The 24,470-nt window shown below is 39.6% G+C and overlaps 1 protein-coding gene across 1 annotated transcript in view; it reads left to right on the top strand.

Annotated features, from left to right (window-relative positions):
* Positions 1-24,470, top strand: part of wdr36 (WD repeat domain 36) — a 165,001-nt gene that overhangs the window by 88,621 nt on the left and 51,910 nt on the right. Inside the window, exons 6-11 of the mRNA XM_048593664.1 lie at positions 1,999-2,099; positions 6,073-6,190; positions 10,134-10,266; positions 11,898-11,952; positions 14,630-14,762; positions 15,223-15,398. Coding sequence (XP_048449621.1) covers positions 1,999-2,099; positions 6,073-6,190; positions 10,134-10,266; positions 11,898-11,952; positions 14,630-14,762; positions 15,223-15,398 — 716 coding nt within the window. The remainder of the gene's footprint in view (positions 1-1,998; positions 2,100-6,072; positions 6,191-10,133; positions 10,267-11,897; positions 11,953-14,629; positions 14,763-15,222; positions 15,399-24,470) is intronic.

Raw genomic sequence — 24,470 nt, 5'->3', positions numbered from 1 at the left:
CCCTCCTCTCATAGTTGCTGTTTATACATGTATCTCCAATAGCTCATTAGGGAACTGTAACTGGAAAGGTACCAGTTCTTTTCATTGGGGGTTGGTTAGCATAGTTGATTGGATGACTGGTTTGTGATGCAGAGTGATTCAAATAGCGCAGGTTCAATTCGAGCACCACAGAGGTCTCAGTGAAGGTCTTGCCTTTTCTCCTGAGATGCGGTGACCCCCTGTCTGATAAGAGAGCAGCCTTGGGTCCTCTGGGACTATGTTGTGAATAAAGCCATTAAAATCACTCTCTAAAGCATAAAATCCCTAGCATGTGGAAGCGGGCCATTCAGCCCATTGAGTCCACACCCACCCTCCGAATATTGTCCCACCTAGTCCCACCCCATCCCTGTAACCCTATATTTCCCATGACTAATCCACCTAGCCAGCATACTATGGGCAATTTGGAATGGCCAATCCACCTAACCTGCACATCTTTGGACTGTGGGAGGAAACCAGGGAACCTGGCGGAAACTCACGCAGGTACGGGGAGAATGTGTGAACTCCACACAGACAGTTGCATGAGGCTGGAATTCAACCTGGGTCTCTGGCGCTGTGAGGCAGCCTAGCTAACCACTGAGTCACTGTGCTGCCCTGCGATTTTACCTTTATTCTTTTCAGTGTCGGCTGTAAGTTTTTGTCTTTTTTTTTCTCTGAACACTTTCTCCATTTTAATTATTGTGCTTGAGGCATTTATCATACCTTTCCCTAAAAGAATCAAGTGTCAGCTGTTTTTCACTTTGTTAATCAGTGTGTCCAGTTGTGGAATCCCTTCGGTACTTCAGTTTTTGAAGACAATCATTTCATGATAGGCTAAGTGAGACACGTGCATCCCGATTAGATATTACATACCAGTTCAATTACTACAATCTAGATAGAACCTTCCCTGGTATTTCAGAGAGGAATCAGTTGTGCTTTCGTCTTATCACAAGGAAAAGTGTTTCAAAGTTGAGTCATCTTTTGGTAAACTTATTATTTTCATAGAGATGGTATATTTGGTGACTGTACAGATGACACTGGAACCTTACGAGTAACCGTCACCTCTTCACATTCCCTGTGGAAAGATATTCTAGTTTGAAAGGGCATAAACCTTTGTCGGGTGGCAGTTTACCCAAGAGTGCAAAGTATTGCAAATGACAGTCATTTTGACATTGAGATCTCCAACAGCTGCATAATAGCATTAGAAATGTAAGGACTTTCAATCTGTTGATGTTTGGATTCTGTCAGATGATAGGAACTTCATTTCAGTCAAAGCTTGATATAAAAGTAGAAGGTGCTGGCAATGCCAGCAGGTCAGGCAGCATTGATGAAAAGAATAAATTACCATGTTCTGGATATGAACCTTTCAGCAAAATTAGCAAATATTTCAGATGAGCAGCATTTAAAATTATGGGAGGATAAAAATGCAACAATGCATTGTGAGAACAAATTATTTGGGATCAATTGAGTAACCGTGTATTTGTTTTGGTTTTTGATAAACTTGCATTTGATAGTAGAAAAATAAGTTTCAATATAAATTATTTAACCCTCTTCAACCACTATGTGCCAAACTCTGAAACTCCTTCCTTAATGTCTTCTCCACTCCACAACAGAAGCCATCTTAAGATTTTTTTGATCATGCTTTTAGTCTCTAACAACTGCTCCTCCTACCCCTGCTCTGTTTACCTATCCATCACCTTGCAAAGCATTATGAAATGTTTATTTTTGTGTAGATGCTATAAAAATACAGGCTATTGTTTTGATGGTTTGTTTTTCTCAATCTGTATTTGTGTTTAGGAAATATTATTTGTAGAAATTGTATGATTTTTAAATACATAATATATAATATATTATATAGTAATATTGAACTGTTTTCTCTAAGAAAGTTTGGCATTGCCACATGTAACAAAATAAACCACCTAAATTGAAGAAAAATCAATTCTGATGGATTTCCAGTTTTAATATTGTAAGCTATCCCTGTAGGTAATGCACTTCCTGAAGACATCACTTGTCTGGCAGCAGACCGAATGCTTGTGTTTGCAGCTCATGGCAACTCCGTCAAAGCATTTGCTAGAAACAAAGAGGTGAGTTTGTTTTTGCTCACTCACTGAGAGTATCAAAGTTGTTGAGTATTTTTTTTGAGACTTTTTAACTTCAAAATTAACTTCCTAATTTACTTGTTTTTTTTCTAACTATGTGCACGTGGTGTTATTCTTGCAATTTAAATATCTTCAGTGATAAAGGATATAAGTAGATAGAACAGAGATACTCAAATTCGATGGCAAACTTCAGAGTTTAAAAAGTCACCTGGTACAGGAATGCAATCTAGTTAGATGTGCAAAGATAGGTGGGAGATAGAGGCAGTTACCCTAAATTTTCAATTTTCCTTGGATAAGAGTGTGAGGAATGGGGGAACTATAAATATTAAATTCCTATTCATAGAATCCCAACAGTGTGGAAGCAGGCCCTTCGGCCCAACAACTCCACACCAACCCTCAGAGCATTCAACCCGGACCCATCCCTATAATTCACCAAATCTTCATATCCCTGAACAATATGGGCAATTTAGCATGGCCAGTCCACCTAGCCTGCACATCTTTGGACTGTGGGAGGAAACCCACACAGATACAGGGAGGATACGGGGAGAATGTGCAAACTCCACACAGACAGTCATCCGAAGGTGGAATCGAACCCTGGTCCTGGTGCTGTGAGGCAGCAGTGCTAACCACTGAGCCACCGTGCTGCCCCATTCAGAAACCTGCAGCTCTTGTCCTTCTGGGTGGTAGAGTTAGCTGGTTTGGAAGGTGCTATCAGAAGAGTTTTGGTGAGTTACTGTAGCGTGTCTTGTAGATGGTATACGCTGCTGCCATTGTGCATTGGAGGTGAATGGAATGATTGGATGGGGAGCTAATCAAGTGGGCTGCTTTGTTCTGGCTGGTGTTAAGCTTTTTGAATGTTTTTGAAGTTGCACTCATCCAAATAATGGAAAGTATTTCATCGCACCCTGAACTTGTAGCTTGTCGATAGAGGAAGGGCAAAATTATTACCTGTTGCAAAATTCCGAGCCTTGGGCTTCTTATGACCTCAATATTTATATGGCTGGTTCAGTTCAGGTTCTGGTTGGCTGTAACTCCCAGGATGTTGACAGTGGGGGATTCAGTGGTGGTGATGCAATTCAGTGTCATGTGGTGAGGGTTAGAATCGCTCTCGTTACCCACACTTGTGTGAATGTTACTTGGCACTTGTCAACCCAAACCTGGATAATGTTCATAAGTCACAAAGTATGGACAGAGATTATTTCAGTATCTGAGAAGTAGCGAATAGTGCTGAATATTGTACAGTCATCAGCAAACAACTCCACTTATTACCATATGATGGAGGGAAGTTCATTGATGAAGTTGCCTAAGTTGGTTGGGTCAACGACACAATCCTGAGCAACTCTAGCAGTGAAGTCCTGGTGTGGAGATGATTGAGCTGCAACAACTAAACTTTGTGCTAGGTTTGCCTTCAAACAGTGGGAAATTTTCCCCTGGATTTCCATTGACTCCAGTTTTGCTAGGGTTCCTTATGCCATATGTTGTTAAGGACAGTCACTCCCACCACAACCCTGAAATTCAACTCTTTCGCTCATGTTTGGACCAAGGGCGATATCAGTAGCTGAGTGTTTGTGAGCAGATTATTCCTTTGCACGTACCCCTTGATAGCACTGTCAAAGTCCCCCTCACGTCGTTTGCTGATAATCAGGAGTGACTAATGGAACGCTAATTGGTCAGGTTGGATCTATGTGCACAGGACATACCTGGGCAGTTTTTAATGCTAGGTGTTGTAACAGTACTGAAACAGGTGGCCTAGGGTTATGGACAGTACTGGAGTATGAGTCTTTAGCTCTTTTTCCAGAATGTTGTCAAGTTCTGCAGCCATTACATACTTGGTGTCTTCTACCTTTTCTTGATATTACGCAAGTGAATCAAATTGTTTGAAGACTGACATCTGTGAAATAGGGGACCTCAGGAGGGGACCTAGATGGATTATTCACTTGACACTTCAATCTGATGATAGATACAAATGTTTCAAATTTACCTCTTTCGCTATTCTGGGTTCTCTCATTGCAGAGAAGGGGGATGTTTGTGGAACTTCTAATTGTCCATAACTATTCATGATATTGTGACAGAACTGTAGTTTAGTTTTTGATCTGTTTGTAGTGGGATTGCTTCGCTGTTTCTGTTGCATGCTATGTCTGTTGTTTGTCATGCAAGTAGTTCTGTGTTGTAGTTTCACCTGGTTAACACGTCACTTTTTGAAACTTTTGCTGCTCTCAACATGCACTCTTGCACTCTTCAGTGAGCCAGGATTGAACTGATGGTCATGATAGTGGGGATGTGTAGACTGAGGTTACAGATTGTATTAAAAATGTATATTTTGGCATCAGTTGAAATTTTAAGATTCAGTGGATGAAAAATCAATACGGGTATTTCTCCTGTAATGTGATAGTTGTGTTCTTGTGCGACCTCATGCTAAAGAAAATCATGCTATAGAAATCGCATTATAGGGAAATCGCTGTAGAAAATTGCTATACTGTACAGTAGAAAGTTCACATTATCCAAACAGCGTTCACTATTCATCAATCACGTTACAGTCAATTCGCGTTAACGAAACACTAGTTATGGCAGAAATACCTGTATCCATTTTCTCACTTTCAGTATTGCCATACGGAAAAATTAAATGGATATAACTTGGGAAAACATGTTACGGATACAGGTCTAGTAAAAATGGTCTTGCTTCAGGTTGCTTCTTGATATTTGCTCATTTGTTTTTGAGCACACACGCTACAAATGAGAAATAAAAGCAGCAAATGTTGGAATTAGTCTGGTCCAACAGTAATTGGCCATTCTGCTGCTGATGATGACTGACAGTGCCTCAGGAATTCCCAGTTATGAGTTGTTGGATCTGTATGAAGTCTGTCTTGTTTAAAACAGTGGTAGTACCACACAGTACAAAGGAGGGTGTGCACAATCTGAAGACAGGATGTCTTCTCCACAAGGTCTTTCCATTGGTCACTCCTGCCTTTGCTGTTGTCAATGAGTGCATCTACGGCAGATTGGTGAGAATGAGGCCAAGTAGATTTGCTAATCTTGTTAGTTTCCTCACCACCTGCTGCAGACCTAATTTATCAATAATGTCCTTTAGGACTTGACCAGCTGTGTCAGTTGTGGTGCTGTTGAGTTACCTTTGATGGACGTTGAAATCCTCCACCCAGAATACTCCAGTACTGTCCACAACTCCTGTGTCTGTACTCGCTTAAAATTTGTCATGGCTCTGTCTTTTTCCATTTCAGTTGAATAGTTATCCATCCGAAAATAGTATCTCCTTTTCTTGGCCAGATACTGTCAGACCAGAGTAGTTCCAACATTTGCTGTTTTTACTTCACATTTGTAGTACCTGTGATACTTTGTTCTGTGTGAACATCAAGGAGCAACTAGAGATAGGACCATTTTTATCAGACCTCTATCCATAACGTTTTCCCAAATTCTGTTTCTTTTTTGTATGGCAGTATGGAAAGAGAGGAAATAGAGAACTAAATTCATCCAATGAATCTTAAATTTTCAACTAATGCCAAAGTTGTTTTTTAATATTTGGTAAATAAAGTTTATATTCTGTCAGTAAATAAGTGCGCAATTTGGCAATTTACATAATCTCTTCTTGGATTCCAGATTATGTAAACTGGAATGTACAAAGTTAACAGGTGATTAGATCGGTGGTTTTTTCTCTACATATGCATATTTCTGATGGTTCAGGAGTCTTGAATTAGGGTGCAAATTTTTTTTTTAAAAAAAAAAGCAAGTTTTCAGGTCTGTCAGAAATGAATAGCAGGACAGGCTCTTGGCGCTAAGTGATCTCCTTTTGTTCTGATATGTGTATATACTAAATTTCCCGTTGATTCTTCAGTGTATTCTTTCATTGTAATTCATTCATTTAACTTGTTAGTACAATGCTTTTTTTCAGTTTATCAGCAGTATTTGTTTTCTCTAACCAACCATGTTTTATCCTTAATTTTAGATTGTGCACTCGTATAAAGGACATAATTCAGAGGTCCACCTCCTGTTGCCATTTGGTGATCATGTGATTTCAGTGGATCGTGATAACAAGCTCATAGTTTGGGATGTGCAATCAGAGGGTAAGTTTATAAGATGATGTAATGTTTGCTCCTGTACAACTACAATTTAGTCTCTTCAAACAATATAAGGAATACATTATAAGGAATACAATACATTATAAGGAATATAATTTGAAAGTATTGAGATTATCAATTTAACCTGAATAAAAGATAACATACCATGCATCATTAAGATTTACACTATTAGTTTGTTTTCAATGCTTTTTGGTTCTTAACCTTGTACGCCTGAAATTGGTGATGCGCCTTCTCCCCACCAAAGTGTATAACTCTCACTTTCTCATATTGTATTCCATTTACCATTTCTTTGCGTACTCTCCTATCCTGTCTAAGTCCTGTGTCTTCCCCGCTTCTTCAACATTACCTGTCCTGTCACCTTTCTTTGTGTCATATGCAAATTTAGCAACAATGCCCTCTGTTCCTTTGTTCAAACTATGTCTGGACATATAGAACTTAATTCTTCCATGGAGTATTATACTCAAACCCAAGTGTATAACAGTTGGAAGCAGGAGCATTAGCTGATTTGTCTGTACCCCAGGACTCTGGCAATAATTGTAGTACCCTTCAGCTGCATCAGTAATCATTGTATAAATTTGTGTATATTTAGATTTAGCTCAATACATGTCAGGAGGCTGGAAGAACACAGCAGGCCAGGCAGCTTGAAGAAGGATAATACCTGAAACATTGACTTCTCCTTTCCTCCAGATGCTACCTGTCTTGCTGTGTTCTTCCACCCTCCTGTTTTGTCTACCTTGCATTCCAGCATCTGCAGGTTTTTTTTTGTCTCTAACTAAGCTCAATGGATGTTTGATCCTGATACTTTTTCTGATATGTAAGATTCAATGTTGTTGAATGTGGTGCTTTTGAGCTTGGGGTGATATGGACTTCATTGTGTAAGTGTCACCTTGAAGTATTTCATAGAACATAGAACAGTACAGGCCCTTCGGCCCACGATGTTGTGCCGAATTTTTGCCCTAAACCTAAGGCCTATTTAACCTCCACCCCTACCTTATACTATCATCCATATGCCTGTCTAATAGACGCTTAAATGTCCCTAATGAGGCCGACTCCACTACCCTCTCTGGCAATGCATTCCATGTCCCTACCACTCTGAGTAAAGAACCTACCTCTGACGTCTTCCTATAATCTACCTCCACTCACTTTAAAACTATGCCCCCATGTAATAGCTATCTCCACCCTCGGAAAAAGTCTCTGGCTGTCCACTCTGTCTATACCTCTGATCATTTTGTACACCTCTATCAAGTCACCTCTCATCCTTCGTCATTCTAAAGAGAATTGCCCTAGCTCTCTCAACCTTTCCTCGTAAGACCTTCCCTCCATTCCAGGCAACATCCTGGTAAATCTCCTCTGCACCTTTTCCAACGCTTCCACATCTTTCCTGTAATGAGGCGACCAGAACGGGACACAATACTCCAGATGTGGCTGAACCAGGGTTTTGTATAGCTGGAGCATAACTTCACGGCTCTTGAACTCAATCCCTGTATTAATGAAAGCTAACACACCATACGCTTTAACAACTCTATCCACCTGGGTGGCAGCTTTCAGGGAACTGTGCACATGAACCCCAAGATCCCTCTGCTCCTCCACACTTCCAAGAATCTTTCCGTTAACCCTGTATTCTGCTTTCAAGTTTGTCCTTCCAAAATGAATCACCTCACACTATTCAGGGTTAAACTCCATCTGCCACTTCTCAGCCCAGCTCTGCATCCTGTCAATGCCCCTTTGTAACCTAGAACAGCCCTCCACACTATCCATAACTCGACCCACCTTCGTATCGTCTGCGAACGTACTAATCCATCCTTCCACTCCTACATCCAAATCATTTGCAAAAATCACAAATAGAAGAGGACCCAGAACAGATCCTTGTGGTACATCACTCGTAACTGAGCACCATGTTGAATATTTTCCATCCACTACCACCCTTTGACTTCTAAGGATCAGCCAATTCTGAATCCAATCTGCCACATTTTCCCCTTATCCCATGCCTCCTTACTTTCTGCATGAGCCTACCGTGGGGCACCTTATCAAACGCCTTATTTAAATGCATGTATACCACATCCACTGCTCTACCTTCATCCACGTGTTTGGTCACCCCTTCAAAGAATTCAATAAGGTTTGTGAGGCATGATCTACCCCTCACAAATCCATGCCGACTATCACGAATCAAACTGTGCCTTTCCAAGTAATCATAAATCCTATCTCTCAGAGCCCTTTCCAATAATTTCCCCACCACTGAAGTATGACTAAGTGGCCTGTAATTTCCGGGGTTATCCCTATTCCCTTTTTTTGAACAAGGGAATGATGTTTGCCACTCTCCAATCTTCCGGCACTATACCTGTGGACAGTGAGGACGAAAAAATCATCGCCAAAAGCCCTGTGATCTCTTCCCTTGCTTCCCATAGAATCCTTGGATAATTCCTATCAGGCCTGGAGGACTTATCTATCTTCAAGTTCCTCAAAATTCCTAGTACATCTTCCTTACTAACATCGACCTCGTCTAGCCTACCAGCCTGTTTCACACTGTCCTCCCCTACAACGAGGTCCCTTGAATACCGAAGAAAAGTATTCATCAAGGACCTTTCCTATCTCTTTAGGCTTCGTGCACAATCCCCTTTACAGTCCTTGATCGGCCCTACCCTTTCTCTGGTTATTCTCTTATTCCTCACGTACGTGTAAAAAGCCTTGGAGTTTTCCTTGATCCTATCTGCCAAGGTTTTTTCATGCCCCTAATAGCTCTCCTAAGCCCTTTCTTCAGCTCCTTCCTGGCTAACTTGTATCCCTCTTGAGCCTTTTCTGATCCTTGTTTCCTAAACCTTGTATAAGCATCCTTCTTCTTCCTCCTAACTAGTCGTTTGACCTCTCTCGAGAACCAAGGCTCCCTCACTCGACCGCATCTTCCCTGCCTGCTCGGGACAAACATATCGATCACACGCAGTATGCATTCCTTAAACAATCTCCACGTTTCAACAGTGCTCTTCCCTGACAGCATCTCTTCCCATTTTATTTTACCGAGTTCTTGCCTAACAGAATTATAATTACCCTTCCCCCAATTATAAACCTTACCCTGCTGTACGTACCTATCCTTTTCCGTGTCTGTTGTAAGAGTAACGAGTTATGATCGCTACCGCCAAAATGCTCTCCTACCAACAGGTCGAACACTTGGCCCGGTTCATTGCCAAGCACCAAATCCAAAGTGGCCTCTCCTCGTGTTGGTCTATCTACATACTGTGTTAGGAATACTTCCTGAATGCATGGACAAAATCCGCTCCATCTAAACTATTACAACTAAAAAATTTCCAATCAATATTTGGAAAGTTGAAGTCACCCATGACTACAACCCTGTGACTTCTGCACCTTTCCAGTATCCGCCTCCCAATCTGCTCCTCTACTACTCTGCAACTATTAGGGGGCCTGTTTTTTAAAAAAAAAACCCAACAAAGTGACTGCTCCTTTCTTGTTCCTGACCTCAACGCAAACTGACTCTAGATATATCATTCTCGAACTGCCTTTCAATAGCTGCTATACTGGCCCTGACTAGCAAAGCCACTCCCCCACCTCTTTTTACCACCCTCCCTATTTCTTTTAAAGCATCGAAATCCCGGCACTTCCAACAACCATTCCTGTCCCTGATACGTTCATACATTAAAATTCTGTAAAAATACTCTGATAATATGTGTAGCTATTATCATGCAGAAAAGTATAATACAAATGTAAAAGATGTTTTAAAAAGAAATTGACAAGTTTTATGATATAATGGTAGCTTCAGTTCTGGATCCAATGTGATAGGCTTGGCAAGAAAATGCAAGTACCGCTATACTCTTTAAGGTGCACTTGCCTTTGTAAAAAATACCATTAATTGATGACGGGAATATTTGCTTAGTAAGTATTTGTTGCTTTTGCCTAATATTTGATTATTTATTTACAGAGGAATATCTTCAATTGAATTTTGACAAAATCACGTTTGCAATTTCTGCCCTTTTGCATCCAAGTACCTATATCAACAAAATTCTACTTGGCAGCCAACAAGGGAGTCTTCAGCTATGGAATATCAAGTCCAAGTCAGTTCAACATTAATAGTTTCTTTAAAATAATTTAAGTATTAAGGATTTTGCTTCATAAAATTCAATTAAAATAAAAAACAGTTTAAGATCAAAAACTAGGTTTAATCCAAACATTTTACCTTTTATTATTGATCAAGGGGGTGTGATTGGGATTTCACTGTCAAAAGAATCATGCCGTAGCTCCAGTTTTTGACAGTGTTTTATTTAACACATGGTGCAATTCTGTATTGCTTGTGCATGGGATTTGCGTTTTATTGTGTTGTCTTCAGCTGTCTTATGCTGGTTACTCTTTGTGGAGTTTGGCAACTTTAATGTGCATGATAGTTCATTATTTGTAAAACTGCAGCCCAATTTCGTGGGCATTATGTGCTACATCATTTACGAAAGATGGAACATGTAGTCTATTTTTCAAACAGAAGGGAAATCTTGAGCTGTGTATCTCTTACTGCTTTTGTTAGTTTTCTATCCCTGTTTTGATGTGATAGGACCTGAGCATAAAGCTGACAGTATTTTATATCACTTCTTCAGTTGGCAAAGCAGGGTGGTCTGGTGGCTGTGGTAAGGGACCCAGGTTCGATTCCAGCCTTGGGCAACTGTTTGTGTCGAGTTTCCACATTTTCACCATACCTGCGTGGGTTTCCTCCATGTGCTCTGGTTTCCTTCCACAGTTCAAAGATTTGCAAGTTAGGTGGATTGGCCATGGTAAATTGCCCATTGTGTTCGGGGATGTACAGGCTAAGTAGATTAGCCATGGGAAGTGCAAGGGTATAGAGTAGAGGGTTGGGTCTGATTGGGATGCTTTTCGGAGGGTTGGTGTGGCTGAATAGCCTGCTTCCACACTAAGGGATTCTATGGTGATTCTGAGTGTCATTTCCTTGAGAGAGATTGCATGTTTGGGGACAGGTGATGATTACAATTGACAGTAATCAACACCCTGTGGTTGTTCAAAATAATCAACCACTATCCTTTCATTCTGTTTAAAACTTTGTGAGTAAACATGAGATCCTGGCCCTTATACATAAAGGCATGGAGTTAAATGCAGGAAGTTATAATGTTCATATAAAATTCTTTGGGCCACAACTGTAAAAAACTGTTTTCAATTTTGGACACTGCACTTTGACAAGAATTTGAAGGCTCTAGAGAAGATGCAGATAATATTTATGAAAATATTTCCTGTCATGTAACCCATTCAGTGAGTCTTTGTATTAGTTTTATGTAGGGCAGTCTTTTCGAAGAAAAGTAAGCCATATGTCTGAAATGTTATAAAATTACATCTGACTGAATGAACTTTACTCTGGTTTTTCTTTACTTCTGCGAATGCAACATTTTTCAAAGAACATGACTATTCTTAGACTTTGCAAATAGCTTGGGATAACTTGGAGTATTCAGTTGAAATTGACCTCTTTTCTAGAAATGTTTTTGATTTACCTCCCTCTATTACAGGAGATTTTATGTGGAATTATTCTGTCATATTCATTAAATAGAAGAGATGGGTGACAATTCATATGGGAACTATTAATAATATATTTGATTTGAGCTGGTTACAGCTCACAAATGTAAAGGAGGGATTTCCTTTACTGAACAATAGTGCTTTAATGTGATTAACTTTCCTTTTGATCCTACTCTAGCAAACTTTTGTATACGTTTCAAGGTTGGGGCTCAGGAGTATCAGCGCTTCAACAGGTCAGTGCAGTGTTTTGTAATGTGCTGCCTGTTGTTTTAAATATTATAGCTTGTGTTGAAAGCATGATGCTGTCAATTTTCTAGTTTTTTTTTTCACGAAAGTGAGCATCTGTATAAATGCCAATTAGCATACAAGTGAATGATTTGTTTCTTATTTTCTAAAAAATGCTATAGAAACAGAGGAAATTTAGCTATTAAGTCTCCTTTAACTCTTTGAATAGCTATTTCAATTAGACCAAGCTTGGACAAATCTTCTAACACCACATATTTTTTCCTTTCATGTATTAAATCAGTTTCATTTTGAAAGAAACATAAGAACTAGGGGCAGGAGTCAGCAATTCAATCCCATGAGCCTACTGTGCCATTTAATATGATTATGGCTGATCTCATTTTGGTGTCAACTCCACTTTCCATAACCCCTCAACCTGTTGCTAATTAAAAATCTGCATCTCCTCAAATTTACTCAGCGTCTTGGTATCCACTGTAACAAGGTCAGTCAGGTGGTCCTCGTAGAATATGAGTTCCCTGACTGGAGCTGTCAATCTGGTCCAATCAGGGAACCCTGGCTGACAGATAAGAATGGGAGTGTCAGTCATCCTGTTCAATCTGAGCTGCCCTCTGAGGGAGCTAGATCACTGTCAAGGACTCTACACATGTCAGTAAGGGGTGACTTGGTGACAGAATACCGGCTTCTCTGAGGTTATTTCATCCATCACACTCTGTTAGGTGGTTTGGCCGTGGTAGATTGCCCATAGTGTCCACGGTTGTGCAGGTTATGTGGATTAACCATGGGAATTGCAGGGTTACAGGGATTGGCTAGTGGGGTAGGTCTGGGTGGGCAGCTCTCTGAAGGGTCAGTGGACTCGATGGGTCAAATGGCCTACTTCCACACAGTAGGGATTTTATGATTCTATATGTGCCAAAATTCCATTTGCCTTCCTTATTACCTGCTGTACCTGCGTACTAGTTTTCTGAGATTCCTGCCCGAGGCCGCCCAAATCCCACTTCATCAAGCACTCTGAAATTCTCTCCATTTAGAAAATAAGTTGCCTTTCTATTCTTGTGATCAAAATGGATAACCTCAAACTTATCCACGTTAAAATCCATCTGCCAAACTTTGGCTTACACCTAACCTATTCATATTCATTTGCAACTTTCTTAAATCTTCATTGCAACTTATTTTCTGACCTGTATTAGTGCCATCTGCAAATTTGACTATAGTACTTTCTATCCCTGTATCCAAGTTGTTAATACAGACTGTAAATAGTTGGGGTCTGAGGATCAAACCATATGGCACCCCACTAGTTATATCTTGCCAGCCATAAAAAGATGCATTTATCCTGACTTTCTGCTTTCTGATGGTTAGTCAATCCTCTATCCAAGCTAATAAATTACCCCTAACTTCATGTGATCTTAGCTTGTGTATTAGTCTTTTGCGTGGCACCTTATTAATGCTTTATGGAGATCCAGATATACTGCATCATAGGACCTCCATTCTCAAATTTGCTTGTAATATCTTTGACTAACTTGCCTGAGTTCTTCAAACACGATTTGTGTGAAAGGTACTATTGAACCTGCTTTCCGAACCCTTTCAGGTAGTGAAGCTATATAAATCCCGTATTCTTGAGAAATTGAACTAGCCGTTTAAATGCTTTGGCTGCATGAGCAGTGCAGATGCTAGGAATCCTACAGTGAGTAACTGTCCTCCTGCATCCCAATAGCGTGTCCACCTTTGCTAAGGCATAAGGCAGGAGTGTGATGGAATACTCTCCACTTGTCTGATTGAGTGAAGCCCTAACAACACTCGAGCGTGATGCCATATTCACACAAACACTGCTCCACCACTGACAAACAGTAGCTGCAGTGTGTTCCAGCTACAGTATGCGCTGCACATAGTTACCAAGGCTCCTTAGCATCTTCCAAAACCACTGCCATCCAGAAAGGCACGGGTGGCATATACATGGGAACGTCACCACCTGCAAGTTCTACCCCCAAGCCACTCAGCATCCTGATTTGGAAATGTGTGACTGTTCCTTCAACATGGGCTAAAATCCTGGAACAACTTCCCTGATGATATTGTGAGTCTATGTACAACAAATAGATTGCACTTGTTGCTCATCAATAATTGCCCTTGAGAAGGTGGTGGTGAGCTGCCTTCTTGAACTGCTGCCGTATAAATTGCTGCCCCCTTTGAAATTTGGCATTGTCTTATCGGTCCTGCTAAGAGTGAGACGACCAGCTTCAACAGAATGCTGCATATTTTCAGCAGTAGTAACCTTTTTAGTTCCTTGATTTAATGCGTAATTTAAGAAATGACTTTCATTTGGATAAGTTTTCAGAGTAAAGAATAAAGAAAGCTTACACCTAAAAGAAAAGTACTCCCTACTAACATACTGGCACTTCATCTGCAACTGTTTTAGTACTTGAGGAGCATAACTCTATAATCTAGGCCATTGATTTGTGGCTCTCAAAACAAGTGCTCAGATTTGTGGTATATGGTTTTCAAAATTTTTTTAAAAATCATGTAATAAATGAATTTGATTTGTTCTGTTATCATGAGTCAGGCACATTTATAGTCCTTTTAGAAAATTTTACTTTTTAAGTGGTAAAGTAACAATGGTTGTTGTACAAAGGTTTTGATTTCCATGTTTTCATCTGCTGTTATTTTTCCATTTAGGCACCAGCTGTGGATGTAGTTGCTGTCGGCCTCCTATCTGGTCAGATAATTATTCATAATTTGAAATACGATGAGATGTTGATGAAATTCCAACAAGATTGGGGACCAATCACGGCAATCTCATTTCGTACAGGTAATTGATTATATCAATATTTGTTATTTAAAAGGAGTTTAAGCTGAGACTGATCAATTATATATTAGGTGAAGGTTTAGGAATCTTTAAATATGTTTTGAATTATAGCTATACTGTCATTGTTTAAGGGTAAGACTTTATGATTTTGGTTTTGCAGTTAATTCTATACCTCTTTATTAAATGAATTGAATTATTTAGTCATATGAAGTAAAATTTAAATCATTATACGATTTGCTGCTGATAGTTTAAAATATTAAGTGTAGTGCGTTCATCTTACAATTGTTGAGAAATTGCAAAGCAGGACTTTTGCATTGATCTTGTAAAGCTCACTTTTTCTGTTTATTATAATGTCTAATTTATAAGTTGTACTTTGTACTGCACTCCTTTATAAATTACTTTGTGCATTGTTGTTAGAATCCTTACAAGGATAAAATATTATTTCACCTTTTAATTTTTTAAGATGGTTATCCAGTGATGGCAGCTGGGAGCCCTGTTGGTCATATTGGACTATGGGATTTGGAAGAAAAGAAACTGATTGCTCAAATGAGGGAAACCCATACAACAGCAGTTACAGGAGTAACATTTGTTCATGGAGAACCACTTCTCATTACCACCGGTGAAGACAATGCAATTCGGGTACGTTCCATGCGCTGATAATACAATCTGGGGCAAGCTTAGAAAATAGAAAATATTGAGTGGAATTTTGCGCTTCTCAATTTTACCAAAGGCATCGGCACTTCTGCAATGAGGGGTGGGAGAGGGGTACAAAATAAAACCTAATGTATTCTGAATCTTTGGGTGGGGTGGGGGGGGGGGGGCATGCTCCTCTTATTCAGGTATGCTGTGTCGTCTGGGGGGCTCTTCCTGCATGGAAAGCTGTCCCCCATCCCAAACCTGCCCCTCTTCTGATGTGGCTGCTCTGGAATCTGCTGTTGTCCCAGCCGAAAGTGCCCTTACCAGTGCTGTTAAGACTGGATAGCTTCCAGCTCTATAAATCACCAGCAGCTGTTGGAGATAGGGTATGCCATCCCAGAGCACCAGAATCCATGACAGACAATTAATTGCCTTAGAACTAAAATCACCTGGAGTTGACCAGCAGCAGAGCTACAGCTTCCACACGAAATCCTGACCATGTGTTTCCGAAGAAAACTGGGTGAAAGATCTGTAAATAGATGACTTGATTATAGTATGTGATGTTATTTGTGTACTGTGCATTAATTACCAGTGGTGTTTACAATGTGTGCTGCTGTGCCACTTTCTCGTAGCCACATTACTTGTTAGTAAGAACTGCCTGTTTGTTTTCGCCCTTGGAGGTAATACACATCAGCAAATAATATGAAGGTTGTACTACAGTGAGAACTTGATCAAGGCAGTAAAACACTTGGGGGTAAAATAAAAGTTTGTTGTGCTTCCCAAAGCTATCTCCATTCTTTGATTTAAAACTGAAAGAACTGCGGATCTGTAAATCAGGAACAGAAACAGAAGTTGCCGGAAAAGCTCAGCAGGTCTGGCGGCATCTGTGGAGAACAAATCAGAGTTAATGTTTCGGGTCCTGTAACCCTTCCTCAGAACTTGATTTTTTTTCTTCACCAATGCTGCCAGACCTGCTGAACATTTCAGTAACTTCTGTTTTTGTTCCATTCTTTGATGTTACTGTTTTACAGTTATTTTTTAAATGTGACACTGAAGGTACTTGATAGGCTCTGGTAGGTCTTTTAAGGTGGTCAGTTGTATTGACTTATGTCACATCAGATAAGGATTGCACTATTAGGTGAGAACACAGTTTTCAGTGCAATGAGCTTTTGATTTCTACTAGACTATCAGAGTATCTGGGCAAGTTTTTGAGAAGTCATAATTCACACACAGCTTCTGCATAATGTCTGCTGCCTAATTGTTTGCCTTAATTTCTCCACTTAGTTATGAAAGATCAGTCAGTCATGATAAGAAAATACCCCTGAATGAAGTTCATTTATTCAAGGCATAATTTAAAAAAAATCATCATAGATATCATAGAATCCCTACAGTGTGGAAACAGGCCATTCAGCCTAACAAGTCCACACCGCCCCTCCAACGAGCATCCTACCCAAAATCATTCCCCTGTATTTCCCATGTCTAACCCAAACATCCCTGGACACGATGGGCAATTTAGCATAGCCAATCCACCTACCGTGCACATCTTTGGACTGTGGGAGGAAACTGGAGCGTCTGGAGCAAACCCACGGAGATATGGGGAGAATGTGCAAACTCAACACAGACAGTTGCCTGAGGGTGGAATCGAACCCAGGTACCTGGCGCTGTGAGGCAGCAGTGCCAACCACTGAGCCACTGTGCCTCCCATAAGATGCCCAGCATAGGGCTCAAACCCATGACCCTGAGATTAAGAGTCTGGTGCTGTACTGACTGAGCTAGCCAGGCCTAAAGTGAAGATGAAAGAGACCTGGGCTCGTCTGAGAGTTGAACCCAGGACCTCTCGCATGTCAACAACGTACAACACCCTCAGTGAGAATCATACCCTTAGACCAACGAGCCGTCTAAAAATTGTACAATGTTTAATACCTTAAACAAGGTTAACTTTTAGAACCACGTAAGCTTGGTCAGGGAAGGAATGAATGACAACATACTGCTTTTGTACAATAATAAAACATTGGTACTGAAAAACTGAAATAAAAGAACAAAATTCAGGCAGGACTCATCAGGTCTGACAGCATCTGTGGTGAGAGAAACAGTTAATACTTCAAGTTGTGACTTTTTATTTCATCAGGATAGTTTAAGATTGTATTGATGAAGACCTGTGGGACTTCCTTGCCCAGACTATAATGGACCCAAAGTGGGACAACTGTAAAGCTGTTTTGAAAATATAATTGAATATATTGATCTGAACACACTTTACCATTATCATCATATTGACCTGACAGATGACAAATACATTGATAACTCATTTGCTGTTGTCCTGATGGCAACATATGCAGTAATGAGGAATTAACTAATTACATAAATTTTAAAACAAACTCTATGCAGGAAGAGGACATCACCTTGTGTATCTGTTTCCTTTCTTTCAGTTACTCCAAGTTACTATGTAGTGCTACTTTTCCGCCAAATATCAGCAAATACTGTGTTTAATTGTATTTTTAAAAAAATACATCAGTTATACTGATTCCAGTGTTTAAGTGATGCTAACAAAGAGGTTGATTTAAATCTTAACATTTTAGATCTAGTGGAGTGATTCATGAAATGAATATAATGTAATTTTTTTTTCTTACGCTATTATGTTTTTAAATAGTTCATTCCCAAATACCACTTTAAAAGATGTCTTAGAGTTATGTCATGTTAGTCTCGTATGTGGTGCATGTTGGAAACAAATGAAACCAGGTCAACTAATTTGTAAGTTACAAGGCTTTTTTTAAATAAGATGTAGGTAACTTGGATGTAATATGTGCGCTCAGTAAATCAAAGTTTGTTATTTTCCTTTGGTGCCTGAACAGGAGAAATAGAAGCACAAGTAGGCCCTGTGGCAGTTGAACTGACTGCAGAAATCATTAAAGTCATGCCTGATCTTTGATTTCTGCTCCACTGCCTACTCCCATATTCCTTTATTACAGTGGGTTCATGAAATCTTGCCTATTTCAGCCTTGAAGATATTCAAATACTGACCACCCACCGCCTTTTGGGTAGAGAATTTCCAGGGTTCACAACCCTCGGAGTGGCGATTCCACTTTCAGTTCGAAATAGCTGACACCTTTTATGAGTTCACAGTTCCTCCTTCTAGACTCTTCAGATAGGGCAAGCAGTCACTCGGCAGCTACCTTCTCAAATCCTCTCAGAGCCCTGTATTTTAATTAGGTCAACAATATTTATCAAGCACCTTTAACATAACAAAATATCCCAAGGTGCTTCACAAGAGCATAATAGAGCAGTATTTGGAACCCTCCCTCATAATGAAGGGTAAATTAGAAGACAAAAGAATGGCCAAAGAAGTATGGTTTAATAAGTTTCTTAATGGAGGAAAATGAGGTAGTGAGACAGAGGTTTAATGAGGGAATTTCTGAGCTTAGGGCCAAAGTGATTGAAGGCATGACTACCAATGGTGGAGCAGTTCAAATTTTCAGTATTCAGTAGGGCAGAATTAGTTAAGCAGAGGTATGTTAGAGGATTACGAATTTGAAGGAAGATAAGGAGGGGTAAAATCATGGGTGATTGAACAAGAATTTTAAGATAGAGGCAGTTGCTTAACTGGGATCCAAGATAGATTAACTAGCACAGCACGGAATTTGGTATGATTGTGGAGTCGTAAGGCAGAGCTTTGGATGATATCCAAGTTTAGAGAGATGAATTTGGGAGGCTAACCAGGTGTGCTTTGCAATATTAAAATCTGGAAGTAACAAATGCATGGATGAGTATTTCAATTACAGGCGAGTTACAGTGAGTGCAATATTGCAGAGATAGAAATTGCACTTGATCACCTTTCATTCTTTTTAAATCCAGTGTATTGACCTATTCTATACAATCTCTCTTTGTGGGACCACACTGCCTTCCCAGAAAATCTAGTCAACCCTCAATGCTTAATAAGGATATCTACTTATTGTTAGCCTGAGGATCTTGTAGTGCCCCACCTCTGGTTCAGGAGGTCTGAGTTCAAATCCCACCTGCACTGCTCGTGTGTTATAACCTATTCAAACAGGTTGATTACAATTAATTACGTGGACACCAAAACTGTATTACGTGCTCCAGATGAAGTTTCATCAAAACCCCTGTGCAATTGCAGGAAAGTATCTCTATTTATGCATTTTAACCTCCAGGCAATGAAGTCCAACATGTCTTCTGGGTTCCTAACTGCTTTCTGAAAATATGTCAAATTTGTCTTTCATGTGTAAGGACACTCCAATCCCAAATTTGTTGTCCTGGTGATACAATTCATCAAAATGCTGATCGTAACCCAGTTTGGATGGAAGCAATGCCTATGGGAAAATACCCATCTTCCCTACTATTTCTTCTATTGACTCATGAACAGAAACTCTTCATTCCCTTTGCCAGTCTTTGAACCATCCACTTAATTCTTGTATCTGCTTGATCCAATCATAATTGGCATATGGTTACCCAGATATTATTACCCTTCAGGTTCTGATTATTTTAGGGCCTAGTTCTTCAAACTTCTGGAGAGCTTGTTCTTCGTTCTGCCCAAGTCTTTGTAAATAGGAATTCTCATCAATCAATTGCTTACTTGCTGTTTCATGGCATCACTCTTTCTTTCTTTTGATTTTTTTTTTCAGAAATTGAGCTTTAGTCCTTGACACATCTCATAATTACACACTCAGGCCTTGCTTTATCTCTATCTGCTCCTCTCAATTTCTAGCAGCTGTATGTTCATGCTGTTTTATCTCTGTCTGCCTCTCATTTTTGAGCAGCTCTGCTTTAGTGTCTTGCTTTATTATCACCCTGCTCCTTTGGTTCTTGCTCCCTTGTTAAAATTCAAATTGTTATATCTCAGTAGGACTTTTGCTGTGGCATGTAGGACTTTACGCTAGCTAATAGGTGGTATTATAATTTTACATTTACTCCTTTCTAACCTGAGGAAGACACTGTAGAAAATATTATGGTGCAGTATTTGAATGAGCAAAGTGGGAGCAAACCTTGATGAAAGAAGAATCATTAATTGATGGGTCATGTATTTCCCCCTTATCAATTTTCTTACTCTTCAAAGATTCATAGAGTAATAAAATGTTAGTGTTTTATGATTTGGATGAGTGAACTAAATAAAACTCAAAATTTGCAGATGACACAAAGCTGGGTGGGAGGGTGATCTGAGTAGGATGTAGAGATGTTACAGCATGATTTGGAAAGCTGAGTGGGCTAATGCATGGCAGATGCAGTATAATGTGATAAATGTGAAGTTATCCACTTTGGTAGCGAAAATAGGAAGGTAGATTATTATTTAAATAGCTGTAAATTCAGAGGGGAATGCTCAATGAGACCTGTGTGTACTCCTGTACCGGTCACTTAAAATGTATGTGTGCAGTGGAACAGACCTTCATAGTGAGAGGATTCGAGTACAGGAACAAGGATGTCTTTTGGAAATGTAGATCTTTTTAAGCAAATGCAGAATGCTGGAGAAACTGAGCAGGTCTGACAGCGTGTGTTGAGTTCGGTATGACTTTTGTGCTCTGAAGAAAGATTTATATCAGACTTAAAATGTTAACTCTTTTTCTGTCCACAGATGCTGCTAAGCCTGCTGAGAGCTTTCAGCATTCTGTTTGTTTCAGATTTTCAGCAATTGCAGCATTTTGCATTTATCTTTCTTTATAAGGTTTGCACACCAAACTTATTAATATCTTGCTAAAATATGATTTCACAAATTGTAGGTGCTTAGAAGCATCTGTTGTTTGTGATTCCTGGATATAGATAGATTAATGGTTATTTGACTACCAGAAAATCGTAACCAAGAAAAATTGCTTTATGTAAGAGCCAATGACTCAAGAAAAAGAACTCCACTCTCTGAGACACTTTTAGAGATAAGTTTAGATTAACATAGAAAATAGGTGCCAGAGAAGGCCATTTGACCCTTTGAGTCTGCACTACCGTTCAATATGATCATGGCTGATTGTGCAATTTCAGCATCTCACTTCTGCTTTCTTTCCAATCCCCTTAGCTGCAAGGGCCATGTCCAGCTTCCTCTTGAATATATCCAGTGAACTGGCCCCGACAGCTTTTTGTGGTAGAGAATTCCACAGGTTCACAACTCTGAAGTAATTCTTCATCTCAGATCTGAGTGGCTTATCCCTCATTCCTAGATTGTGATCCCATTATAAGTTAAAGATTGAGGTTAGTAATCTCAGGATTACTTATGAAGAAGTGAAGTATAAGTTTGTACACTTGCTTGCCAAGCCAGTGTGTTTGGTTGCAGACGTTTCATCACCCTGCTGGGTAACATCGTCAGTGCGCCTCTGGTGGCAGGGTAACAAGACGTCTGCAACCAAACACACCATCTTGGCAAGCGAGTCTACAACCTCCTCCACAACCCGAGCTACAAACCTTCTCAAAAACCTGAAGTATGAACTGTTTAAATATGCCAATGCATTGCCAGAAAACAATTGCTTGAAAGGAAGAGTTCCTGATACCTTGAACATTTGTATAAGTTCTTGGGACAGTCACAAGCTTTCTTATTCAAAAACGGAAAGCAGAGTCAATATTTTGAGTCCAATGATCCTTCATCAGAACTTGATCTGTTTTTGGGTTGAAAATGCTGAGCAGATGTTGGTGAGAACAAGTTGTTTGGGATATCGATAAGGAAAGTTTTATGTTCAGAGAAGGGCATAGCCTTTGTTAACATCTCATCAGAAAGACAGCATACCTGATAATGAAGTAGCCCTTCAGTGCTGCGTTAAATACCAGTTTAGGTTACATGCACAGCCTTGGGAGTAGGAATTAATCCAATGGCTGCCTGTCTTCCGACTGAATGTGTATTTAACGAACAAGGACCAAGAGTAGGCCACTTGGTCATTCGAGTCTGCTCTGCCATTCAATAAGCTCATGGCTGATCTGATTTTTAACTTGTGCTGTATATTCCTGCATTCCCTTGATAATCTTTCATCCCCATGGTGATTAAGAATCTATCTCTACCTTAAATTTTTTAAAGATTCTGTGCCCACAGCTTTTTGAGGAAGAGAATTCCAAAGACACTTGTCCCTCAGAAAAAAATGTTTCCTCATACTTGTCTTAAATGGGTGACCTCTTAATTTTTAAACTATGCCCCTGAGTTCTAGACTCTGTCAGAAGAGGAAACATCCTTTCGACATCCACCGAGTCCCCTCAGAGTCTTGTATGTTTTGATTAAGTCACCTCTGACTCTTCTAAAGCCAGAGGATACAGGCCTAGCCTGTTTAACCTTTCCTCATAAGGCAGTACAATACTGATATTAATTTATTAAACATTCTCTGAACAGCTGCCAACATATTAACATCTTCCGTAAGTACCCTGACCGGTACTGCATGCATTACTCCAGATGTGGTTTTACCAATGCTGTACAAAACTGAAGCATAACCTCCCTACTGTTTCTTTCAATTGCCCTTCTAATAAAGCATAACATTCTATTAGCCTTCTGATTAGTTGCAAGCATTTCAGCAATGATCTGGCCTGACTTTAAAGCAAAGATATCTGTGACCAAAGACTGGATTTCACCAACAGTTAAAATTGATTCAAGAGCCAAAACTGTTGCAGTCAAATGAAGTTGTTAGGGTGATCTTAGTTTACCAGAGAAATGGCAAAATCTATAAAAGTGTGCGGTAGATGGGAAAACCTGATCCTGGACGCAATAAAGGTATATAATATGTATTAGTATAATGGAAATTTTAAGGCATATGGGTTTTGGTTTCAGTTCTCTAAAAGTAACTTGTTAAAAAAAAAAATTCAAAGTCATTTGGAAAAGTGACTTAATTATCTGATTTCCAAGAAAGTATTGGTCTTAGTAAGTGACTTAGTAAACTAGCTACTTGTATTAATTGATAACATGTTTACACTCTGAGGAAGGGTCACCGGACCCGAAACATTAACTCTGTTTTCTCCTTCGCAGATGCTGCCAGACCTGCTGAGCTTTTCCAGCAACTTTGTTTTTGTTCCTGATTTACAGCATCTGCAGTTCTTTTGGTTTTTAACATGTTTACGCTGCTGAGTTTATGACACACAGGAAAAACAAATGATCAGAGGCCACTGATAGGTTAGCTTTGAGTTCCATTTAGAAGAATTAGATTTAAGTTTCATGCTAGCAGAGTGTCAGGGTTTTAACTTAGGAGAACAGTTTCACCCCAGCAGAAGGATTTTAGTTTGTCAAGTTTCCAAGCTGGGAGAGTTAATAAAAAGTTTTGAAATTGTTGGAAGTAAAAAGAGATTTAGGCCATCAGAACTGAAAAGAAGTCCACGAAAACTAGAAAGAATTGATGAAGTAAGTAATTAAAGAGTTAAGGTGGGAGTATGGTTTCTCTGAGATTGACCATCTGGATTTGATATTGCAATAAAAATAGTTTTCGCAATTGCTAAGTTGTTTTGAATAAATAAGTACATATATAGATATAAACAAGTACAACAGAAATTATACGACACAGTGAACTTGGATGCTGCACAATGCAGTATTGATCCTTGGTTGACTGGGGTGTTGTCTCTTGCATGCAGAAAGATAGAAGAAAGAAGATGCAACATCTGAAAATCAGGCCTTATTAACAAACCACAGCCTCGGAAACCTGATTTATCCAGGTGTTGCACGATCAGACTCGTAGCTGCCAAGCTGACCCGCGAACAGTTCATGGTCAATGTTAGATTGGTTTCCTTTCAAAGTAATTGTCATCTACTGACTTAACTTCCCAGTATCTACTGACTGATTCATTAAATTGTCAATTATCCATTATCATTATGATTTGTTCTGGTTACTTCTTTGTTTGTTTTTTGGTGGCATAAAATGGTTATGGTACTTTCTTTACGCTTTAAAAAGGTGTCGTGTCCTATCAAGACCCAATGATCGATTCTCTTGAGCTCAGTGTTTCAATTTTTGCTTAATTGTTGGAGGTTTCCATTAAATCAGACAAATCACACTGACCATTCATTTTTTCTTAAAGCCATTTGCTAATTTAATTTTGTTTTTGTAATTGAGTGGATGGAAAGAATTTCTTATTACTTTGGAACAAAATCGTAGAACTCCTACGGTGTGGCAACAGGCCATTTGGC

Source organism: Rhincodon typus, chromosome 3 (assembly GCF_021869965.1).
Source record: "Rhincodon typus isolate 14 chromosome 3, sRhiTyp1.1, whole genome shotgun sequence".
In the NCBI taxonomy this organism is placed as follows: Eukaryota; Metazoa; Chordata; class Chondrichthyes; order Orectolobiformes; family Rhincodontidae; genus Rhincodon; species Rhincodon typus.
Note: the sequence above shows the minus strand (reverse complement) of the source record. Positions and strands in the feature narration are given on the sequence as shown.